The following is a 24,533-nucleotide window of genomic DNA, read 5'->3' on the forward strand; positions in this document are numbered from 1 at the left end:
CTTCAAGGTAATAATAATAATAACGATATTTGGTACGTGCTTACTATATGCCAAACACTGTTCCAAGCGCTGGGGTAGATATAAGGTTATCAGGTTGTCCCATTTGGGGCTCACAGTCTTAATCCTTAAATTACAGATGACGTAAATGAAGCACAGAGAAGTTAAGTGACTTCCCAAAGTCACACAGCTCATATGTTGCATAGCCAGGATTAGAACCCACAGCCTCAGACTCCCAAGCCCATCATCTTCCTCCTGTCATATCAAACTTAATGTCTAAAACAGAACTTATCTTCCCACCCAAACTCTGATTTTCCCAGCACTGCAGACAGCACCACCATTCTTTCAGTTTCACTATCCCATAACCTTGACATTATCCTTGAGGGCTTCTCTCTTTCTCACTGAACTCACATATTCAATCCATCACTAAATCCTGTCGATTCTACCTTCACAACATTGCTAAAATCTGTCCATCCTTCTGCATCCAAACTGCTACCAGACTAATCCAATCACTCATCTATCCAGTCAGGATATTATGAGAGCTTGTACCAGCAAGGTAGCAATTTGGATGGAGAGGAAAGGGCAGACCTCGGCGATGTTATGAAGGTGAGAACAGGTTTTGGGGATGGACTGGATTGTGTGGGGACTGAGTTCCTTATCTTCCCTCCCAAACCCTGTCCTCTCCCTGACTTCCCCATCACCGTAGACAGCACTGCCATCCTTCCCATCTCACAAGCCCACAACCTCAGTGTCATCCTTGACTCTGCTCTCTCATTCACCTCACACATGCAATCCGTCACCAACACCTGCCGGTCTCACCTTCACAATATCGCCAAGATCCGCCCCTTCCTCTCCATCCAAACTGCTATCTTGCTGGTACAAGCTCTCATAATATCCCCACTGGATTATTGCATCAGCCTCCTCTCTGACATCCCTTACTCCTATGTCTCCCTGCTCCAGTCTATTCTTCATTCCGCTGCCCTATCATCTTCCTACAGAAATGCTCTGGGCATGTCACTGCCCTCCTCAAAAACCTCCAGTGGTTGCCTATCAACCTTTACATGAAACAAAATCACCTCACTCTTGGCTTCAAAGCTCTCCATCACCTTGCCCCCTCCTTCTTCACCTCCATTCTCTCCTACTGCCCACCCCCTACACTCAGCTCCTCTGCCGCTAACTTCTTCAGTTTCTCGTTTGCGCCTGTCCCGTCAACCCCCGGCCCTTGTCCTACCACTGACATGAAATGTCCTCCCTCCTCACATCTGCCAAGCTCTCTTCCCCTCTTCAAAGCCTTACTGAGAACTCACCTCCTCCAAGGGGTTTTCCCAAATTGAGCCCTCCCTTTTGACCCCCTTCTGTCCTACCCGTTCCCCCTACTCCCTCCCTCTGCTCTTTCCCCTTCCCCTCCCCACAGCACCTTTGTTTATTTGTGTATATTATTTATTACTGCTTTATTAATGATGTGTATATATCTATAACATCTATGATATTTACGCCAGACTAAATGTTTTGTTTTGTTCTGGTTTTTTTTGCTGTCTCCCCCGTTTAGACTGTGAGCCCATTGGTGGGCAGGGACTGTCTCTATCTGCTGCCGAATTGTACTTTCCAAATGCTTAGTACAGTGCTCTACACATAGTAAGCGCTCAATAAATTTGAAGGGAGGGAGGGAGGGAGGGAGGGAGGGAGGCAGGCAGGCAGGCAGGCAGGCAGGCAGGCAGGCAGGCAGGCAGGCAGGCAGGCAGGAAGGCAGGAAGGCAGGAAGGCAGGAAGGAAGGAAGGAAGGAAGGAAGGAAGGAAGGAAGGAAGGAAGGAAGGAAGGAAGGAAGGAAGGAAGGAAGGATGACACCAAGGTTGCGGGCCTATGAGATGGGAAGGATGGTAGTGCTGTCCACAGTGATGGGGAAGTCAGGGAGAGGACAGGGTTTGTAAGGGAAGATAAGGAGCTCAGTCTCAGTAGGGCTTTTAAGAGGGGAAGGGAGCTAGTTTGACGGATGTGCGGATTCTTGATTCAACTCTCTGATTCAAACCATATATTCAATCCATCACTAAATCCTATGGGTTCCACTGTAACAACACTGCAAATATTCACACACTCCTCTCCAACCAAACTGCTACTTTGTTAACCCAAGCACTTGTCCCTCTCCGGCCTTGATTGCTTTACCAGCCTTCTTACAGTCTCCTTACCTCCCATCTCTTCCCACTCTAGTACACTTTGCTCTACTGCCCAGATCATTTTTTACAAAAACATTCAGCCCATGTTTCCCCACTCCTCAAGAAGCTCTGCATCAAACTGAAACTTCTTACCACTGGCTTTAAAGCACTCAGTCATCTTACCCGGGCCTAACTCATCTCACTACTATCCTGCACAATTTGCTTCTTGGTCGTTCTTTTGTTTGTTCATTCATTCATTCATTCACTCATTTTATATTAATTCAATCACATTTATTGAGCACTTTATGATGCAGAGTACTGTACTAAGCTTCTGAGAGAGTACAATACAATAATAAATAGACCCATTCACTGGCCACAATGAGCTTACAGTAAAAATTGGGGAGAGAGTATAAACAATAAATTATACAAACGTACATAAGAGCTTGTGGCTAGGAGGGGGGAAGAACAGAGGGAGCAAGTCAGGGTGGTACAGAAGGGAGTAGAAGAGGAAAGTGGGGGCTTAGTCAAGGAAGACCTCTTGGAGATGTGCCTTCAATAAAGCTTTGAATAGGGCGAAAGTAATTGTCAGATTTGACAACAGAGGGCATTCCTGGCCAGAAGCAAGATGGGGGCGAAGGGTCAGCAGCGAACTACATGAGAACGAGAAAAAGTGAAAAGGTTAGCATTAGCGGAGTGAAGAGTGCGGGAGGTCTGACGGGGCAAGGTGATGGAGTGCTTTAAAGCCAATGGGGAGGAGTTTTTGCTTGATAAACAGCTTAAGGGATAACCACTGGAGTTTTCTGAGGATTGGGGGTGACATACCCTGAACGTTTTGGTAGAAAAATGATCCAGGCAGCAGAGTAAAGTATGGACTGGAGTGAGAAGAGGCAGGAGGCAAAGATGTTAACAAGAAGGCTGATGAAGTAATCCAAGTGGAATAAGATGACTGATTTTATTAATGTGATAGCAGTTTAGATGGAGAGTAAAGGTCACACTTTAGCGATGTGGTGAAGTTGGGACGATGGGATTTAGTGGTGGATTAAAAATGTGGATTGAATGAAAGAGAGGAGTCAAGAATAATGCCAAGGTTTTGGGCTTTTGAGACAGGAAGGACGGTGCCATCTACAGTGGTGGGAAAGAGATGGGGGGGACAGGGTTTGGGTGGAAAGATAGGAGTTCTGTTTTAGGTATGTTAAGCTTGAGGTAATGGGAGAATACCCAAGTAGGGATGTCTTGAAGGCAAGAGGAAATGTGAAACTGTGGAGAGAAAGAGATCAGGGCTGGAGATGCACATTTGGTTATCAACATTCTCACTATACCTTTATCTTGTTTAAGTTACTGCTGACCTCTCACCCATGTCCTGCCTCTGGACTGGAACACTCTTCCTCTTCATATCTGACAATTACTCTCCCCATCTTCCTACTCTTAATAAAAGGACATCCCCTCCAAGAGGCCTTCCATAAATCAGCCCTCCTTTCCTCTCCTCCCACTCCCTCTGCGCCACCTTGTTACGTTCCCTTTATTCATCCCCCCTACCAAATCCATAGCACATAAGTATATGCTTGTAATTTATTTATTTATATTAATGTTGGTCTTCCCCTCTAGATTGTAAGGAGGGAGTGGGTCCATTATACTGATTATAATGTACTCTCCTAAGGGCTTAATACCGTGCTCTGCACAAAGTAAGTGCTCAATAAACACAATTAACTGACTGAGACTGCCTGCCAGAACAGCACTTTTGCAGGAATACACATCTCTATGCAAAAACTGACCCTAAAAACATTCAAAAACATGTGGAAAGAGGATGGACCTCAGTGTCAGAGAACCTGGGTTCTAAATCCAGCTCTGCCTCTAACTTGCTGGGTGACCTTGGGAAGTCACTTAACTACTCTTACCTCAGGAGCTTCCTCACCTGCAAAAGAGGGATTAAATCCTACTCTCTTCTATTTAACTCCAAATGGGAGAGTGACTATGTCAGGCCTTATTATCTTGTACTTCTCCAGTGCTATGTTCAGTGCTTGGCATTTAGTAAGTGCTTAACACTACCAATATTATTATTGAAACACAAAATGAGAAAATGTGAAAGCTGTTTTTTATTAAAAAAGAGACAAACCACTGTTGTGGTGCAAAAAATGGGATCAAGGATATTATGGTAATCTGATTTTACTATTATTTATATTCAAGTTTGTCTCCCCCCTAGCCTTACTATATGCCAAACACTGTACTAACAGTTAGGGTAGATACAATTACTGAGCCCAATACTACCATCTACACTCATTCCTTTGGAGAACTCATTCATGCCCAAGGCTTCAGCTACCATCTCTATGCAGACGATACCGAAATCCACACCTCCCCTGATCTTTCTCCAACTCTCCAGGCTCACATCTCCTCCTGTCTTCAAAACATCAATACTTGTATGTCCTCCCACCACCTACAAATTTAACTTGTCCAAGACCAAGCTCTTTATCATCCAACCCAAACCCTGTCCTTTCCCAGACTTTCCCATCACTGTAGATGGCACCACCATCCTTCCCATTTCACAAGCCCATTACCTTGCCATCATCCTTGACTCCTCTTTTTCATTCAATCTACATATACAATCTGACATAAATTCCTGGTGGTCCGTCCTTAACATCACTAAAATCCACCCTTCACTCTCCATGCAAACTATCACATTAATTACAATCATTTATCCTATCCCACCTAGACTACCGAGTCTGTCTCCTTGCTCACATCCCAATCTCGTCTCTCCCTTCTCCAGTCCACACTTCACTCCATTGCCTGGGTCGTCTTTCCACAGAAATATTCTGGGCATGTCACCCCATTCCTCAAAAATCTCCAGTGATTGCCAATCCATCACCATATAGAACAAAAACTCCTCTGTAGTGGCTTTAAAGCACTCCATAACCTTGTCCCCTTTGACCTCACCTCACTTCTCTCCATCTACAACCCAACCTGCATACTTTGCTCCTCTGAGATACCCTCTCACTGTCCTCAATCTTACTAATCTTACTTGTGATGCCTGCGATGCCTCTCTCTCCTCAAATCCATGAAACAAACTCTCAGGGAAGGGCAAACTAACTCTCATGGGCCAGGGGTCGACAGCGGGACAGGCAGAAATGAGGGACAGTGAGGTTAGTGGCAGAGGAGCGGAGTGTAGGGGATGGGCTGTAGAAGGACAGAAGGGAGTTGAGGTAGGAGGGGGCAAGGTGATGGAGAACTTGGAAGCCAGGAGTGAGGAGTTTTTGTTTCACGCAAAGGTTGACTGGCAATCATTGGAGGTTTTTTAGGAGGGGAGTGACATGCCCAGAACGTTTCTATAGAAGGATAATCCTGGCAGCAGAATGAAGTACAGACTGGAGAGGGGAGAGACAGGAGGCTGGGAGACCAGAGAGGAGGCTAATGCAATAAGCCAGTTGTGATATTATGAGAGCCTGTACCAGCACAGCATCAGTTGGGATGGAGAGGAAAGGGCAGATCTTGGCCATGTTGTGAAGGTGAGACCGGCAGGTGTTGGTGATGGATTGCATGTGTGGAGTTAATGAGAGAGCAGAGTCAAGGATGACACCAAGGTTGCGGGCTTGTGAGATGGGAAGGATGGCAGTGCCATCCACAGTGACAGGGAAGTCAAGGAGAGAACAGGATTTGGGAGGGAATATAAATCCAGTCTTGGACATGTTGAGTTTCAGGTGGCAGGCCTGCCATCCAAGTGGAGATGTCCTGGAGGTAGGAGGAGATATGAGCCTGGTGGGAGCCTGCTACAAGAATCTGGAGGGGCTGGTAGAGGCAAATAATAAGGACTTCAAAGGAGGGGAAGGAGAGAGAAGGGGGAGGGGAAATAATGCCGAAGTGGCACTGGGATGTAAGAAGGAATCCGAGTCTGGGGAAGTGGGAGAAGGAGAGTCCAATGCTGGAGAAAGCCGCAGAAGAGACCATGTTCTCTGCGGTGAGTCAGATCTCCATAAGGGAGAGAAGGAGGAGAGATCGGGAAAGGAGCAGGTCAAGAATGACAGGAAGTTTACCTATAATGGAGCTGGGGTTCCATAGGCCACATTTGGCAGCAGCTGTGGAAGGGAGAGAGGGGGAAGGGTGCGAGGGGGTGGGGAGGATTTGGATGGGAATGAGATGGTGGGGATCTGAGCAGGCAGGGGGGTTAAGGGGCAGCTATGAGACAGGAGAACTGGTATGGGAGGGTGGGGGGAGGAAAGGAAAGGGGTTAGAAGGAAGGTGTTTGGTGGGGAAGAGAGCAAGGGGAGGGGGATGAGGTTTGGTGCTGGTAAAGTGGGATTCTAAGGAGGGGGTGAGATGAGGGGCAGGGGCAGTGCAAAGTGAGGGAAAGAGCTAGGTGGGAGAGGGAAAAGGAAGGTGAGGATTGGTAAGGGCAGATGGAGCAGAGGGGTTGGAAGGTCATGGTGAGGTCAGTGAGGTAACTGACAGCACTGAGATCAGTTAACAGTTAACAGACAGTAGCAAATATATATTGATATATTAAGAAGCAGGTGATGTCCAAAGTCGAATGTTGATGTGTCCATGGGTCATTCAAATCAAAAAGGCTAGTAGCAAGGAGAGTCCAGAGGCCCTTGGCCCAATTGTTTCTGAGACGGTGGAGAAAATCCTGTGGATGGCGGATTTGGATGATGATGATGATGCTGGTATTTGTTAAGTGCTTACTATGTGCCGAGCATGTTCTAAGCGCTGGTGTAGACACAGGGGAATCAGGATGTCCCACGTGGGGCTCACAGTCTTAATCCCCATTTTACAGATGAGGGAACTGAGGCACAGAGAAGTTATGTGACTTGCCACAGTCACACAGCTGACACGTCAGAGCCAGGATTCGAACCCATGACCTCTGAGTCCCAAGTCCGCGCTCTTTCCACTGAGCCAAGCTGCTTCTGTAGCTGTTATAGGGGACTTGGGAGAGGAAACACCTGGGGAAAGGGGTAGATAACCAAACAACTGGGTGGGCTGAGTAGGTGTGAATGCAGATAGTAGCTAAAAGTAACACAGTGGAAACAAGGACATTGTTACTTGGGGAGAGGGGGTGGGGGGTCTCAGTCACCTCCAGTGAGAACACAGGGAAGGAGGGAGTGGGGCCTCCCCCACGGATGGCTACTTCTGGGGGAGGGGGACGGGGACAGTCATCTGTAATTTCATCTATTTGCATTACTGTCTCTTTATTTGTATTGATGTCTGTCTCCCTCCCTCTAGACTGTGAGCTCACTGTGGGCAGGAACTGTCACTCTTTATTGTTGTACTTTCCCAAGCGCTTAGTACATTGCTCTGCACACAGGATGCGCTTAATGAATGGATGAATGATTACAAGATAATCGAGTTGGACATAAATTCTACACTGGATTTACAATTGTAATCCCCATTTTACAGATGAAATAACTGAGGCACAGAAGTTAAGTGACTTGCCCAGGGTCATACTACAGATAAGTGGTGGCAATGTAATTGGAACCTAGGACGTTGGACTCCCAGGCCAGTGCCCTTACCACTTAGCTGCGTTGCTTCTCCCAAGGAATGTGAGTAGACTGCACTGCTACCAAGTCTGATATTTCACTGTCCCAAACACTTGGTACAGAGCACTGCATAGAGTAAGAGTTCAAGAAAAACTACTGATTGATTTCTGTAGATACTAAGATGAATACTTAGTTAAATATAGGTAAAATAGTTTGAAATAATAGCCCATTTCTGGAGAAATTTAATATAGAGAAAACCAAGATATACATTGTTCACATTAAGATTCAGTGGTAATAAAAAAAGGTTCCAAAACATGAGAAAATATAACATCTAAAAATATTTGTTTTGGCACTCAATTTTAAAAATAAGACTTAATGCTTTCCAAGTTAAATACAAGTAGACAATTGTAGTAGACAATTACAATGTGTCAGTAAGGAATACAATTTATTTACTTTGCATTACAGTATAAGGGTTCTAGTTGCTCAGAAAGAACTGAACTCGTTGGGGGCAGGGAATGTGTCTGTCTGTTGCCGTACTGTACTCTCCCAAATGGTTACTTGGTACAGTGCTTTGCATACAGTAAGCGCTCAAAAAATACGACTGAATGAAATGAACACAACTTTTGTCAATTTATGCATCCTTGCTGGTTTGATTAATATATTGAATACATAGTTATAGCACATACAACACTGTATAACAAACCTAATTTTACGACTATTTTTTAATTTGAAAAATTTCCAGACAGGTAACCTTATTTGTCCAGAAAAGTGTTTTTTTTTAATTGCCAATTTTAAATCTTGAGTTCTGGAACCCCATACCATTTTCAAAATAATTGGGCTCGGAGAGTAATAAATTATAGATTACTTAGGAATTGACTGTTGTGTAAAACTACGATTCCCTGTTTTTAAACTGTCATAGATACACCCACTGTATTTTGCTTTCAATTCGACAGTGTTTAAAAAGTAGGGAGAGTTGTGTATCTCGGGAGAGAAAAATGTTTCGGGATACGTTCACCCCATTTGTGTTACTAAATAATTTCCCCAAAATAAGATCAATTAACCATTGGGGAAGTGGGAGAAACTAAGGAGAAAACAGTGGGGGAAAAGAGGAGAAAAGGAAATAGCTTGAATTTGATGATAACCAACAGTCTTACAAGTCATGATGTCCGCCATTCAGGTACATCGGGCCTCAATCACATCAGGCCTCAGGCACCCTTTCCGCTCACATTTTCGAGCACGTAGTTTTCATCCTCGACTTTCCAAGTACATATTCCAATTTATTTACTTGCGTCCCCATAAACTCCTCTAAAATATTTTGACCGCCACATGGGTTTCCCAGCCTACTCCATCTTTCTCCCATTCCTCCATTTTCAAGGCCCACATGTCCTGGGCTTTACATCAATTCCTTCGGAAAGCTTCAGCTTGCTTGATCGCATTTTGCAACTCCGAGTTCGTATAACTGTCAATGGCATCAAAAACCCTAAATAAGCCCCTACACCCCGTTCAAGAAACGAGTACGACTTAGCGGCATGATTCCCGGGCTTCCTGTCTGATGAAACAATACTAGACAAAACTGTAGTCACCAGAGTCACCAATACACTTTCCCTCCTACACCGGTCTCCTCCCTAGTTTTTTATCCACCATCCCTCCCATTACCTATGGATTGGCAACGGCAGACGCAACCGACAATTGTTCGTCTAAAGACCGCAGGCTCTATCTGTTCCAAGGGACACTGCTGCGCCACAGGCTGATCTGCAAACGGTTCTACGTATCGCTGCGCACGGCGGCTCCTCCGCAATCCTTACCCAATCAGGGCCAAGGCTTCTGCAATCCTTTCAGAGCCTCTTACGAAGAAAGATCCCGCCCACATTCTTCCGCATAGAATTGTTCACCACTCGTACTACTTTCCGTAGCTTTTCTTTTCGGTGTATTGTGTGTGCTCAAGTGCATAGATTTCTTCACTATTTGGTGCATTTTTCATGAAAGTTTTCCAATCATTAGAGACGTCAATTTTTTTAACTTTAATTCATTCAGTCACTGTTGGGCAATTACTGTGACCTGAGCACTGTACTAAGAGCTTGGGAAAGTTCAATATAACAACAGACGCATTCCCTGCCCAGAACGAACTCACAATCTAGAGGGGGAGACAAACATTAGTAAACATACATACACAAATAAATAAATTACAGATATACACAGGTATATACACGTATGTTGTGGGGATGCGGGGAAGATAAATGACGGAGAAAGGAAGAGCGGCCCGGAAGGGAGTGGGAGAAGAGGAGGGGAGGGCTTAGTCAGGGAAGGCTTTTTGAAGCAATGTGATTTAATAACAAGAGCCGGGCTTGGGTGCCAGAGGACGTGGGTTCTAATCCCATATCGCCACTTATCTCCTGTATGACGTTGGGCAAGTCACTTCAACTTCTCTGGACCTCAGTTCCCTCATCTGGAAAATGGGGATGAAGACTGTGAGCCCCACATGAGAAAACTTGATTACCTTTATTCACCCCAGCGCTTAGAACAGTGCTTGGCACATAGTAGGCGTTTAACAAATGCCATCATTATTATTATTGGAGATGGTTTGTCTTCTGTTAAGGCTTTGAGTTAAGGGAGAACAATTATCTGAAAACGCACTTATTTACCGGATGATAATAATAATGTTGGTATTTGTTAAGCGCTTATTATGTGCAGAGCACTGTTCTAAGCGCTGGGGGAGATACAGGGTAATCAGGTTGTCCCACGAGAGGCTCACAGTTAATGCCCATTTTACAGTTGCGGTAATTGAGGCACAGAGAAGTGAAGTGACTTGCCCACAAGTCACACAGCTGAGAAGTGGCAGAGTCGGGATTCGAAGCAATGATCTCTGACTCCCAAGCCCGGGCTCTTTCCACTGAACCACGCTGCTTCTCGTGAATAAAGGGAGCAAGTCAGGGTGACGCAGAAGGGAGTGGGAGAAGAAGAAGTGGGGGTTTTGTCAGGGATGGCTTCTTGGAGGAGATAGGCCCTCAGTAAGATTTTGAGGAGGGAGAGTAATTAGTAAGATTCGAAGCAGGAGGGCATTCCATAACAGAGGTGGGGATGTAGGTGAAGGGTCAGCAGAAGGGTCATAGGGTACATCTTTGTGGATATTGAAGTCTCCAACGATCAAAGTGGGCTTGGAGAAATAGAGAAGGAATGTGAGAATGGGGTCAAAATGGTTAAAGAAGTTGAAAGTGGCACTATAAATGACTGTGATTAGAATCTGAAGTGGGTAGTAGAGGCAGAAGATATAATAATAATGTTGGTATTTGTTAAGTGCTTACTATGTACAGAGCACTGTTCTAAGCGCTGGGGTAGATACAAGATAATTAGGTTGTCCCACATGAGGCTCACAGTTAATCCCCATTTTACAGATGAGGTAACTGAGGTACCGAGAAGTTAAGTGACTTGCCCACAGTCACACAGCTGAAAGTGGCAGAGCCGGGATTCAAACCCATGACCTCTGACTCCCAAGCCCGGGCTCTTTCCATTGAGCCACGCTGCTTCTCTATAGGATTTGGGATATGGGTTTTGAAGGAATGTAAAGAAAGGGATAGGGGATAGGGGTTAGGGGAGGTGGAAAGGTGTGAAAGCGACATTGCGGCTCAAGAAGGCAGCCAACACCTCCTTTCCCAGCAAGTGTGGGGGAGTGGGAGAAGAAGAGGCCCCTATTGGAGAGAGCAGCAGGGGAGACCAAGCCATCAGAGGAGAGCCAGGTTTCAGTCATGGCGAGGAGGAGGAGAGAGCAAGACAGGAACAGATAAAGGATGAAGGGAAGCTTCCTCATGATGGTGCGCGGGTTCCATAGACCATATTTGGCAGCAGCTGTGGAGGGAGGAGAGTGTGCGGGGAAAGCACGAGGGATGGGAAGTGATTGGATGACAGGGCTGGTGCAGGATGACAGGGGCTGGTGCAGGAGGAGGACGACGAGGTGTGGTGCTGGGACAAAGAGATTCCATGTAGAAGGGGTTGGGGAGAGGGATAGGGCAGTGCAAAGGGGGGTAGTTGGGCAGCAGGGGAGGAGGAGAAGGGGAGGATTGGGATGGGCAGACATGATGATGGGGGGTATTGTAGGATTATAGGGAATGATGGTGGGTTTATGAGAAGGAAGACAATTGTGCTGTCTATGTGATAAGCAAGTGAGGGGGAGGAGAGGGTTTTGCCAAATTCACTCAGAAGGCAAGGGGTGGGATGTGATTAAACCCAGGGATATGACTCCTAGATCTGTGTTCTTTCGTTTATTCATTCAATTGCATTTACTGAGCACTTACTGTGAGCAGAGCACTGTACTAAGTGCTTGGAAAAGTACAGCACAACAATGAACAAACACATTCTCTCCCACAATGAGCTTACAGCCTAAAAGTGGGAGGCAGACATCAGTACAAATACATAAATTGTAGATATGGTCATAAATGCTATGTGGCTGGGAGAGGAAAAGAACAAAGGGAGCAAGTCAGGACGAGGCAGAATGGAGTGGGAGAAGAGGAAATGGTGGGGGACCTAGTCTGGGAAGGCCTCTTGGAGGTGTTTTGCCTTCAATAAGGCCTTCAAGTAGGGGAGAGCAATCCACTGTTGGGTTTGAGAGGGAAGATATTCCAGGCTAGAGACAGGACGTGGACTAGAGGTTGGTGGGGAGGCAGGTGAGACCGAGGCAAAGTGAGAAGCTTAGCACTGAGAAGCCAAGTGTGAGGGTTGGGTGTAGAAGGAGATAATAAGGTATGGTGGGGGTAGAGGAGGGGGTGGGGTTGGGGACAAGGTGATGAAGTGCTTTAAAGCCAATGATGAGGAGTTTTGTTGAATGTGGAGGTGAATGGGCAACCACTGGAGTTTCTTGAGGAGTGGGGAAACATGCTTAACATTGTCACAGATCCAGGCAGCTTATTGCACTATGGACTGGAGTCAGGAGACGCAGCAGGCTGGGAGGTCGGCAAAGAGGCTAATGCAATAATCTGGGTGGGATAGGATGAGTGACTGCACTAACGTGGTGCTACTCTGCTCCTTTTTATAAATTAATCAATCAGTGACATTTCTGAACACATATTATGGGCTGCTGAACTAGGCACTTGGGAAAGTAAAAAGCAACTGAATGTGTAGACACAATATCTGCCCAAAAGGACTTTACAATCTAAGGGGGGAAAAAGATGATAAAATACATTCAAATAGAAGAAATGGAGAGCACAAAAATGTGTCTGTAAGTGCTGTGATTTGGGAAAAGAATCAAAGAATCAAATCCTAGTGCACTCAAGACATTCATTCATTCAATAGTATTTATTGAGCGCTTACTATGTGCAGAGCACTGTACTAAGCGCTTGGAATGAACATGTCGGCAACAGATAGAGACAGTCCCTGCCGTTTGATGGGCTTACAGTCTAATCAGGGGAGATGGACAGACAAGAACAATGGCAATAAATACAGTCAAGGGGAAGAACATCTCATAAAAACAATGGCAACTAAATAGAATCAAGGCAATGTACAATTCATTAACAAAATAAATAGGGTAATGGAAATATATACAGTTGAGCGGACGAGTACAGTGCTGAGGGGATGGGAAGGGAGGGGGGGAGGAGCAGAGGGAAAGGGGGAAAAGAGGGTTTAGCTGTGGAGAGGTGAAGGGGGGTGGTAGAGGGAGTAGAGGGAGAAGAGGAGCTCAGTCTGGGAAGGCCTCTTGGAGGAGGTGAGTTTTAAGTAGGGTTTTGAAGAGGGGAAGAGAGTCAGTTTGGCGGAGGTGAGGAGGGAGGGTATTCCAGGACCGCGGGAGAACGTGGCCCAGGGGTCGACGGCAGGATAGGCGAGACTGAGGGACGGTGAGGAGGTGGGTGGTGGAGGAGCGGAGCGTGCCGGGTGGGCAGTAGAAAGAGAGAGGGAGGAGAGGTAGGAAGGGGCAAGGTGATATAGCGCCTTGAAGCCTAGAGTGAGGAGTTTTTGTTTGGAGCGGAGGTTGATAGGCAACCACTGGAGTAGGTTGGCATTGGAGGAGGGAAGTGTCAGGGTGGCCTATGGTAGATTTTCAAGGTCTGGAACTACTATTTTCTTAATGGTAGCATTAAAGCATTTTCTATATGCCAGGCACTATACCAAGATCTAAATACAAGCTCATCTGGTTCCACATAGATCATATACTACGTGGGCCTCACTGTCTTAATCCCCATTTTACAGACGAAATAATTGAGCTACAGAGAAGTTAATTGACTTGCCCAAGGTCAAACAGCAGACAAGTGGTAGGGCTGGTTATTATAATCTGGGATTTGGTCCTTCTGACTTCCAGGCCCGTGCTCTATTCATTAGGTAACACTGTTCTTCATTACCACTTTTGTTTTTTGGGGAAGATTAGGTTTCAGAACAGAGATTAGTTCATAATATCAGCATCTATCTGAGGGCCATTTATTAAACAACTTCTTCGTCTTGGTAAGGTTTTAAGAATATTACCGCCTATCCAATTTCATAGAGGCATTAACTTTCTAATTGGCTTTCCATCTTGACCGGAGATTCCCGATTTTTTCTTTCGCCCAGAAACCTATAGCTACACTACAGTTCATGTCCCCCTTCCCTCCCCCCGCCCCCACCTTTTATATCGCCTCCTAATTGGCTAACAGAATCCCTGTGACCCTGTAACGGAAAGTGCCCGCCTCTGCATCGTCTTGGCAACGGGATTGGTTGAATAGGACCTTGTGATTAGTTATTTGGAGTTGTCTATCAGGGCTTTTTTAATCAACTCCCCGCCTCTGCTCCTACCCCTATTCGTCCGTTGACTCCCAGGATCCTTTGCGGTTCTGTGGCCTTGTTCCCGCTTTGAGCTGCTGTCTTCGTCTCATCAGTTTAGGCCTTCTACATTTCTTCACCTCTTTGCTCTTTTTCCCGCCACTGTCATGGCGGACTACAACACAGGGGGAGGCCCAACCGTCGGGGGAATAGGACTAGGAGTTAGTGGTGGAGGACCTCCGGGCCCTCCCGCCGTCGGGGATCGGGGAGGCGGAGCACAACCTGCACCGCCAGTAGCGGGTAACTCGGGAATTCGTAAGGACGCGTTCGCCGACGCCGTTCAGCGGGCCCGACAGGTGAGAAGTGGGCCCCTGTTTAGGGTGACTACCATCGGACCCCCAAAATACCGGGCACCGCTTTTCCCATCTCTCAACATTTCCCCCGCAACTTTCCCCCCTTCCGGCACAGTACCGGACAGGGTCCTGATCAACTGAAAACTGGACCAAAGCCATCTTAATCCACGGAAAGGGTGGGGGTGGAATAAGGGATGAATCTGGCAGTAGTTACATGAAAGGGCTGGCGGGGAGTTAAGAGCCGGGATGGATTTAGATGCTATTTTGGGAGCTCAGAATGGGTGATAGGAATTTCGTTATGTTTGTCGTATTGGGGTCTGAACGAGGGGTCTGAGGTACCTGCTGGTTGACATCTCCCTAAGGGAACTTGTATTTGGCACAAAGACGAAGGGGAGGAAGTTTTGGGAGCTCCGAGAAAGAAAAGGAATTTTTGAGTGGCGAAACGAGAAGCCCTCCAATAAAGCATGAGTCGTAAGAATGGCTTGAGACGTTTTCCAGTGAGAGGTTGGAGGGAATTTAAGAATAAGGAAAAAATAACCGTCCTTTAACCGAGTGGGAAATTTTTAGCTCTCCTGCCAATTCTGAGTAGTTGTCATTTATTCATTTCTAAATACCTAGCTCAATCAATCAATTTTTAATTAACTCTTTGGCTGTATGAATTTAAAGGGGACTGGCTTAAATGTTTTCATTTTAATTCCTTTTATCCACGCTTCCCAACTGGACTTTTAGTTCAGGGAGAAAGGCATGATATCTCAGTTTTGTTTGTTCAGGTGGATCCAGAAGTAAATGTTTTTCCTTTTATGTCATACAAATAGAAATAATAAAAGGTGACTCAATTTAAGATATCTATCTAAAGAGTTTTTCATGAGGATGTTAGGAATTATGGTGAACTTCGGGAGAGGTCAGAGAAATTATTTCAGAGAATTTGGCATTGGGTTTTTTAGCCACTTGTGAGTTACATCAGACCTTCTTCTTTCTAATTTAAAACTACTATGGAAGTATTAAAGGATGTTATGATAGGTCATAATAACAACAATACACTGTCACTTTCTGTTACATAGTTACAGGTCTGCCTGTATATATTCACTATGTTCAAGAGATGTGTCACTACAGGCTTTTAGAACAATGAAGACAGCAGTCATCAAAATTGGGGCAAGCTACTCCCAGGGTGATACATTCTCTTAGGTAAACTCTCTCCCTAACTGGTGCTTTTGAGTTAAAAAATATGTAGGGCTTTGTCCTATCAAGGTTGAAATGATAATTAGATGTGGTTTGGCTAGAGAAGCAGCTTGGCTCAGTGGCCAGAGCACGGGCTTGGGAGTCAGAGGACATGGGTTCTAATCCCAGCTCCACCACTTGTCTGCTGTGTGACCCTGAGCAAACCACTTAACTTCTCTGTGCCTCAGTTACCTCATCTGTAAAATGGGGATGAATGTTGTGAACCTGACATGGGACAACTTGATTACCTTATATCTACCCTAGTGTTCAGGACAGTGCCTGGAACATAGTAAGAGTTTAACAAATATAATCATTATTATTAGAAATGGAAGATTTGATACCTTGAAAATGCATTTCATTTGTGAGAGGCATGCAGGTATGGTGAGAAGCTTGCTGCTATGGTAAGCAGCATGGTATAGTGGATAGAGCACGGGCCTGGGAGTCATGCAGTCATGGATTCTAATCCTGACTCCACCACTTGTCAACTGTGTGACCTTGAGGAAGTCACTTAACTTCTCTGTGCCTCAGTTACCTCATCTTTAAAATGGGGATTGAGACTGTGAGCCCCACATGGAAGAGGGATGGTGTCCAATCCAATTTGCTTGTGTCCACCTCAGTTTTAGTACAGTGCCTGGCACATAGTAACATCCTAATAAATGCTGTAATTATTATTATTTTTATTATTTCATTTGCTGTCCAAAATGAGAATCACTTTTAGGCAGCCTAATGGGGCTGGTAGAATTGGGAATAACTAATTAATCCTAAACTGGGTTTTTTGGTAAGCCTCTGTGAGACAGTATTTGAAGTGAAGTTCTGAGGTGAAATTTTAAAGTGGTTTTAATGCTAATTTAGGAACCATTATGGTGAGTTTATTTCAGCCTTTAACGAACTTTTCTTGTCATCTGAAATAGAAATATTAAGATTCTAGAATGATGTATAAGTAGAAAACTAAGAGAATAATTTTGTAATGAAATATTGGGAAGAAAGTTGGTGTTGGATTGATAATTAGTGTCAAAGAAAATTAATTGGAAGTTCAGAAGAACCTTGAAAATGGAGAGAACTATACTTGTGAGTACCCAAGGCAATCAGCCAATGGTATTTATTGAGTAATTTCTATGTTCACATCTTGTATAAGTTCTTGGGAGAGTACAGTACAATAGAGATGGAAGAAATGTTGCCTGCCCAGCAAGAGCTTACAGTCTAGAGGGGAAGACACATATTAAAATAAATAAATGGCAGAAAGGAGTGAAATGCGGTTGTCCTTGACTCATATTTAACCTGTCACTAAATTCTATCTGTTCAGCCCTCATAACGTCACTAAAATCTGGTCTTCTCCATCCAAACTGTTACCACCTTAATTCAGCCTCCTTGCCAACCTTTCTGTTTCCTTCCTCTTCCGACTCCAGTTCATACTTCATTCTGCTGCCCAGATCTTTTTTCCGAAGAAATATTGAGTCCATGTTTCTCCACTCCTCAAGTAGTTGCCCATCCATCTGCACCTCAAGTAGAAACTCCTTGCCATATCTTCATATCTGACAGACTCTCACTGTCTTTACTGAAGGAGTATTTCCTCCTGAAGGTCTTATTGAAGGAACATCTTCTCCACGAGCCTTCCCCATCAGGCTCTCACTACTTCTTTTGGCACTCTTTTCTGGGTTGCTGTTGTATTTAAATTTGCATCGTTAATTCAGCTCTTCCTCAGTCCCAACACTTATATACATACCCATAATTTAGCTATTTGTATTAATGTCTGTTTCCCTCTGTACACAGTAAGTTCACTGTGAGCAGGGAACGTATCTGCCAGCTGTTAGATTTTACTTTCCCAAGCACAGTAAGTGCTCAGGAAGTATCAGTCAATTGATCACTGATCAACTGATTGATTGACTCAAAGAGTTCTTTCACTGAGAAAGCAAAATAGCAAACAGAAATGTCCTTCTTTAACAGGAAAATGTTTCATACAACTTCATATGTGGTAGAAAAGACCCAGAGTTGGTCCCAGCTGAAAAATGAAAAGCAAAAATTTTAAATACTTGTTTTGGGTTTCCAAGAAATTATAAATATTGCAGTGAGTTTATTCAGTGGGTTTTTACCATTCTGTTTTGCTCTGAAGCTATTGAAGATAATTTGTCTAATACAAATGTCTAAACCAGTTAGCATTGTGAATGTAGTTCATTCTCCTGGGAATGCAAAAGACAAAAGCAGACTCCAAAACTGTAACTGACCCATCCTGGCTTATTTTTAGATAGCAGCTAAAATTGGAGGTGATGCAGCCACAACGATGAATAACAGTACTCCAGATTTTGGGTTTGGGGGCCAAAAGAGACAACTGGAAGATGGAGGTAATTTTTATTGTTGTTGCTAATAATAATAAAACTTGGTACAAAATAGCATTATCCTAAGCATTTGAAGTTCATTTCATGAAAATTAAAAGGCATTCATTGAGAAGCAGTAAGGCCTAGTTTTAGAGCATGGGTTGCTAGGATTAGAACCCAGTACCTTTGGGCTCCCAGACCCATGTTGTGTTTCAGTTATCTCATCTGTAAAATGGAGATAAAAGTGTGAGCCCCATTTGGGCCCTAGATTATGTCCAACCTGACTTTCCTATATCTACCCCAGTGCTTAGTACTGTGATTGACACATAGTAAGTGCTTAACAACTGCAGTGAATGAATTAATTAACTAATGAATGAACGAACATACCTACAGTCAACCATTCAGTGGTATTTATTGCATGCCTGCTATGTGCAGAGCACTGTAATAAGTGCTTGGGAGAATACAGTACAATGGAATTAGCAGGTATGTTCCTTGGTCATAATGATCATATATACATATATGTATACATACCTACCTACATAAATGGGTTCACAGTTTAAATAGTGGAGGTGGATGTGTTAAGGAACACTGAAAAGGTCCGGTTGACAGAAATACATTTGCACTTATTATGTGCCAGACATTTTACTAAACAATGGCGTAGATAAAATCTAATCAAGTTGAACTCAAACCATGTCTCAAATGGGACTCACAGTCTTAATTCTCGTTTTACAGATGAGATAACTGAGGCACAGAGAAGTGAAGTGACTTGCCCAAGGTCACATATCAGACCAGGGCTGAGTCACAATTAGAACCCAGGTCCTTCTGATTCCCAAGCCCATGCTCGATCCACTAGGTAATGCTTCTTTTCTATTGAAATTGAAATTCCGAAATTCCAAAATATCAAATGAAAAATCAAGCAATTAATGATATTTATTGATTGCTTTACTTTGTGTAGAACACTGTACTAAGGCTTTGGGAAGGTGGAATAGGAACAATCTCTGCCCTCAAGAAGTGTACAATCTATAAAATAATACATAGTTCTGGGGAGTTCTCTAAAGAGTTAGTTTTTATTTTAAAGGATAGTCTTTGAGTAACGTAATATTATTAACATTAATGTAGGAGAAGTCGCAAGGTCTAGTAGAAAGGCTTGGGAGTCAGAGGAACTGGGTGCTAATCCCAGTTCTGCCACTTGCCTATTGTGTCTCCTGCACCTCAGTTCCCTCACCTGTAAAATGGAGATTTGATTCCTGTTTTCTCTTCAAGGGACTTGATTATCATGTATCTATTCTGTATAGTGAATAGTAAGAAGTAATAGTAATCACTTAACAGTAATATTGTTAGTATTGTTACTAATAATAATTCAATTGGACTTTAATTTTACCGTAGAACCCTTTTACTTGTCTCATTTGGTCCTGACAGATTCCTTTTGAGCTAGAAAAAACAGGTATTCTTATCATCATTTGACTGACAAGGAAATGAAGACACAAAAAAGTTTGAAATTGTTTGCCTAAAGCTTCCTGCTGGGATTGAAACCCAGTTTCTGACTCCTCTATTCAAGTTCCTTCTGAGGATACTGCTCCTCGTAATACTTTAGGCAAAGCAGTCTGAGAGACTACCTAACCTTCCCAGAAGTCTCACTGTAACAAAGTTTTTGGTGAACTTTACCAGGCAGTGAAGTTTATTTTACTGATGGATGGGATAGTGGCAGTCCTAAATCCCTGGATCACCAAGATGAATTATGAATAATCCCAACCCTTCTAATTTTTTTTATAGTGTGGTGAGGTAAGTTTGGACAAGTAAACTTTTCTGGTGACTGGACTGGGAATCCAAGACTTTCCCAGGATTCTTCATGCATGTTACTTGGCATCCTCCTATCAATTCTTATGGCTTTATGGTCATGTAACTTGGGCATTAGATTTTAGGTAACAAGAAGATCGGATCTCAGGGAAAACTGAGGCACAGAGAAGTGAAGAGACTTGCCCGAAGTCACAGAGCAGACAAGTGGCGGAGCAAGGATTAGAAACCATGATCTTCTGACTCCTAGGCCCGTGCTCTATCCACCGTGTCATATTGCTTCTGCTGCAGCAGTTTGTATCAAGTCCTATACTAAGCATTGAGACAGACACAAAATAATCATCATGGCGTAGTGAGAAGCAGCGTGGTCTAATGGATAGAGAGCAGATTTCACCTGTATAATGGGAGTTGAAACTGAGTCCAGCATGGGACAGGGACTGTGTTCAACTCGATTTGCTTGTTTCCACCCCAGGGTTTAGTACCTTGGCTGGCACTTAGTAAGTGTTTAACAAATACCATCATCATTATCATTATAAATTATTATTATTATTATTACATATTAAGTGCTTAACAAAATCTCTTAAAGAAGCAGCTTGGCTCAGTGGAAAGATCACGGATTTAGGAGTCAGAGGTCATGGGTTCTAATCCCTGCTTTGCCACCTGTCAGCTGTGTGACTTTGGGCAAGTCACCTAACTTCTCGGTGCCTAAATTACCTCATCTGTTAAATGGGGGTGAAGACTGTGAGCCCCACATGGGACAACCTGATTACTTTGTATCTACCCAAGCTCTTAGAACAGTGCTTGGCACATAGTAAGCACTTAACAAATACCAACATTATTATTATTATTAAAGCCACACCTCTTTTATTATGCTTCAACAGATCAGCCAGAAAGCAAGAAGCTGGCAGCTCAGAATGAGTGTAAGTATATTTTGTTTTTATGGGGTAAAGACAAGTTGGGTGCAACTGGGTAAAGTCGTCTGCATTATCTTTCAGTTGAAAATTGTTTAGTTGATCCCTAAATTAGTTGGAACTGGGGCCTATCTCTGTGCAAGGTACAAGTTCGGTCTGTCAAGGCCGATACAGAATTTTGAGGAACTGCATCATCCCTCTGAGCCAATTCTAGCCACGCATATGTTTTTGTTTATCTCTTTAGCTCTTGGTTCACAGCTGGGACCCATTCACCCTCCTCCAAGGTAAGTGTCAGTCTTTTTGAACAAATTTGTACCCCTGCCAAAGATTGGGACTCATAACACATATTTTGTATATTCAGTAATTCAGAGGCGGATTATCTATTGTGTATTTATTCCTTCTCTTTTTAGGATTGGTCTTTGGTCATTGAGAGACCAATTTAGTAAATAAGATATGGATACTGATACAGATAAAAATATGAAAATTCTGGATTTGGTGATCAGTTTAATTCGCACTGAATAAACAAGAACCTGTGTTAAACTCAGTCAAAAAAAATTAGAAGAGGTTATATGTTCTTTTTTTCTTCTATTAAAATTGCGTGAGGTGTGCCTATCACCACTGGGGTCACCATCATTTTCCCCGTAAAATGAATGTTATTTTATTTGTGCTCACTTAGGAAGTACCTCTCTTCTAAGGGGGAGGTTAGAGCAGGGCTTCCTGGGCTCAGATGATGCCTCTCCTTGCTGATGCTCAGCATAAATAATTAACGATAAATAATTATAGTATTTGTTAAGCAATTACTGTATGCCAGTTGTAAGCACTTGGGTAGATACAAGATAGGTTGATCACTGTCTTTGTTCCATCTAGGGCCCACAGTCTTAAGCCCTATTTTACAGATGCGGTAACTGAGTCCCAGAGAAGTTAAGTGACTTGCCCAAAATCATACAGCAGACGTGAGGCAGAGCTGGGGTTTGAACCCATGGCCTTCTGGCTCCCAGGCCTGTACTTTACCCACTAAGCCACACTGCTCAAAGAGGGTTTAGAAGGGGAAACTTACTAAGCATCACTACACTATCTTGGCTTTGGAGTTTTTCATTGTCTTATCTAGTCGGGTACAGTATTTATTATTTAGGATTATTTATTTTTTGTCTGGGAAAGTCATCCCTGTTATCCTGGTTCATTGATTGGAGGCATTGCTTTTCTAACTATCGTTTTTCCAGGTGACTCCTCAGATCTTCAAATCTAAAATTCTTCAAAATCCTTGTTCTTCCTTTTTTCACCATAATCACTGGTTTTGTATCCCCTAGCAGATCTTCAATGACAGAAGAATATAGGGTCCCTGACGGCATGGTGGGATTGAGTGAGTATGGGATCTGAGGAAAGAATTCATGGGTTCTCATCTTTAATCTTCAGAGATAGTTCTTACATTTTTGTATCAAACTAGGCATCTTTGATCTGAAAAAACCTCTTGCAATGTTTTAAATTATCTGTTATTTCCTCTTCTATGGACCCTGGAATCTCTGAGTAAATGACACTTCCGTGGAAGAGGAGGATATATGAAAGTGCTTTTTGCTCCAGGATTAGTAGAAAGACCACTACGCGTTAAACAGAATCTGAATTTCCATTTCCTTTTTTTCTTGGTTAGTAATTTTGAGGGTGGTCTTAAGTGAGCTAGGAAATTGGGGAGGGATAGCGGGAGGAACAAGACCTGGTGTAGTGGAAGAGGTTATTGACTAGTTTTCCCTCACGACACTTCACTGAATATAAATACCCTTAATTTTGGTGGAGCCCTTGAGCTATTCACATTTTTCTCTTCCCAGTCATTGGTCGAGGAGGCGAGCAGATCAACAAAATTCAGCAAGACTCTGGTTGCAAAGTACAGATCTCTCCAGGTAAATTGGGTAAATTGGAAAATTGCTTTTGCTGGCCTAAAACTTTACTGAGGGTATACTCAAGAAAATGCCTTAGTCTGACTTTTTGAAATGCATGAAAGAATTTATGCAACAAAAAAGAAGTTACCAAGAGAAAGTGAGGTAAAAAGTCAGAATTATCTTGTGGATCTCTGCTACTACAATTCAGAACTGTCAGATTAAAAAAAAAAAGCTAAAACCATTTTCCCTCCCGTCGCGAGGGTCTTATTGGAGCACATTCAGTCATTCATTCCATCAGTTATATTCACTGAGCACTTACTGTTTTAAACAATTAGGAATTCAATACCAGAGTTGGTCGACTACTGACAAGGAACAAGATGGAGATGTATATTAATCTGAAAGAATAAATAAATTAAGGATATGTACATAAGTGTTTAGGGCCTGAGGGTGGGGTGAATACCAAGTACTTACAGGGTACAGATCTAAGTGGCTAGGTAACTCCAAAGGGAGAGGAAGCTGGGAAAAAGAGGACTTAATTGGGGAAGGCATCTTAGAGGAGATGTGATTTTAATAAGGCTTTGGGGTTGGGGAAAGTGGTTGTCTGGTGCATGAGGTCGGGGATAGGGGTGGTTCATTGGAGAGGGAATTGGCAGTAAGGTGGATGAGATTGAGACCCAGTGAACAGATTATCACTAGAGAAGCAAAGTGTGCAGGCTGGGCTGTAATAGGAAATCAGGAGGTCAGATAGGAGGGGGCAACATGATTGTGCGCCTTAAAACTGGTGGTGGCAACATGACTGTGTGCCTTAAAACTGGTGGTAAGGAGTTTCTGTTTCATGAGGAGTTGGATAGGCAACCACTGGAGGTTCTTTAGTGAGAAATATGGACTGAAGGATTTTTTTGGAAAATGATCCAGGCAGCAGAGTGAAGTGTAGATAGACAGAGGAGAGACTGATAATAGGAAGGTTAGCAAGGAGACTGATTAAAGTAGTCCAAAGCAAGATGGAAAAAAATGCTTGAACCAGCCTAGTAGTTGTTTGGAGGGAGAGGAAGGGGTGGGTTTTTATGGTGGTGTAAAGGTTGAGCCAACAGAATTTGGTGACAGATTGATTGTGTGAGTTGTATGAGAGAAATGAGTTGAGGTTAATGGCCTGGAATGCCCTCCCTCCACAGATTCAAGGGACAGATTCTCTCCTCTCTTTCAAAGCCTTACTGAAGGCTTATGTTTCCAGGAGAAGCTAGTTGTGGACAGGGAACATCTCCACCAACTCACTCTATTGTACTTTCCCAAGTGTTTAGAAAAGTGCTTTGCTCCCAGCACCCAATAAATGCCAATCAAATGATTTTTTTTAATCATTTTTGTTAAGTACTTACTATATGCCAGGCACTGGGGTACCTCTGGGATAGATAGAAAGTAATCATGTTGGACCCAATCTAGTCCCACATGTGGCTCACAGTTTTAATCCACATTTTACCAATGAGGGCACTGAAGTCCAGAGAAATGAAGTGATTTGCCCACTGTCACATAGCTTACAAATAGTGGAGCCAGAATTAGAACTCTGGTCCTTCTAACTTCCAGGCTTGTGCTCTACCCAGTAGACCATGCTGCTTCTCTAGTTGACTGATTAATTGAGAAGGTGATTGGGCCACAGAGTATTCATTCATTCAATAGTATTTACTGAGAGCTTACTATGTGCAGAGCACTGTATTAAGCGCTTGGAGTGAACAAGTCGGCAACAGATAGAGAC

The 24,533-nt window shown here is 43.6% G+C and overlaps 2 protein-coding genes across 9 annotated transcripts in view; one reads left to right on the plus strand and one right to left on the minus strand.

Annotated features, from left to right (window-relative positions):
• LOC114808755 (cellular nucleic acid-binding protein-like) overlaps positions 1-14,444 on the minus strand; it is a 57,553-nt gene extending 43,109 nt beyond the window's left edge. For 2 of the 6 annotated variants that reach the window (XR_005659702.1, XM_039910984.1), the window contains exon 1: positions 9,267-9,390. The gene's annotated coding sequence lies outside the window, so the exon portion shown is untranslated. Of the gene's footprint in view, positions 1-9,266; positions 9,392-14,360 lie in introns of those variants that run through there. The other 4 variants (XM_039910982.1, XM_039910983.1, XM_029056593.2 and 1 more) reach the window with 4 other exon arrangements.
• LOC114808754 (far upstream element-binding protein 2) overlaps positions 1-24,533 on the plus strand; it is a 90,345-nt gene that overhangs the window by 54,688 nt on the left and 11,124 nt on the right. The window contains exons 1-6 of one of the 3 annotated variants that reach the window (XM_029056588.1): positions 14,475-14,683; positions 18,141-18,237; positions 20,886-20,924; positions 21,160-21,199; positions 22,223-22,275; positions 22,736-22,807. In XM_029056588.1, coding sequence (XP_028912421.1) covers positions 14,495-14,683; positions 18,141-18,237; positions 20,886-20,924; positions 21,160-21,199; positions 22,223-22,275; positions 22,736-22,807 — 490 coding nt within the window. In that variant the 5' untranslated portion in view covers positions 14,475-14,494. Of the gene's footprint in view, positions 1-14,474; positions 14,684-18,140; positions 18,238-20,885; positions 20,925-21,159; positions 21,200-22,222; positions 22,276-22,735; positions 22,808-24,533 lie in introns of those variants that run through there. The other 2 variants (XM_029056589.1, XM_029056591.2) reach the window with 2 other exon arrangements.

Source organism: Ornithorhynchus anatinus, chromosome Y5 (assembly GCF_004115215.2).
Source record: "Ornithorhynchus anatinus isolate Pmale09 chromosome Y5, mOrnAna1.pri.v4, whole genome shotgun sequence".
NCBI lineage: Eukaryota > Metazoa > Chordata > Mammalia > Monotremata > Ornithorhynchidae > Ornithorhynchus > Ornithorhynchus anatinus.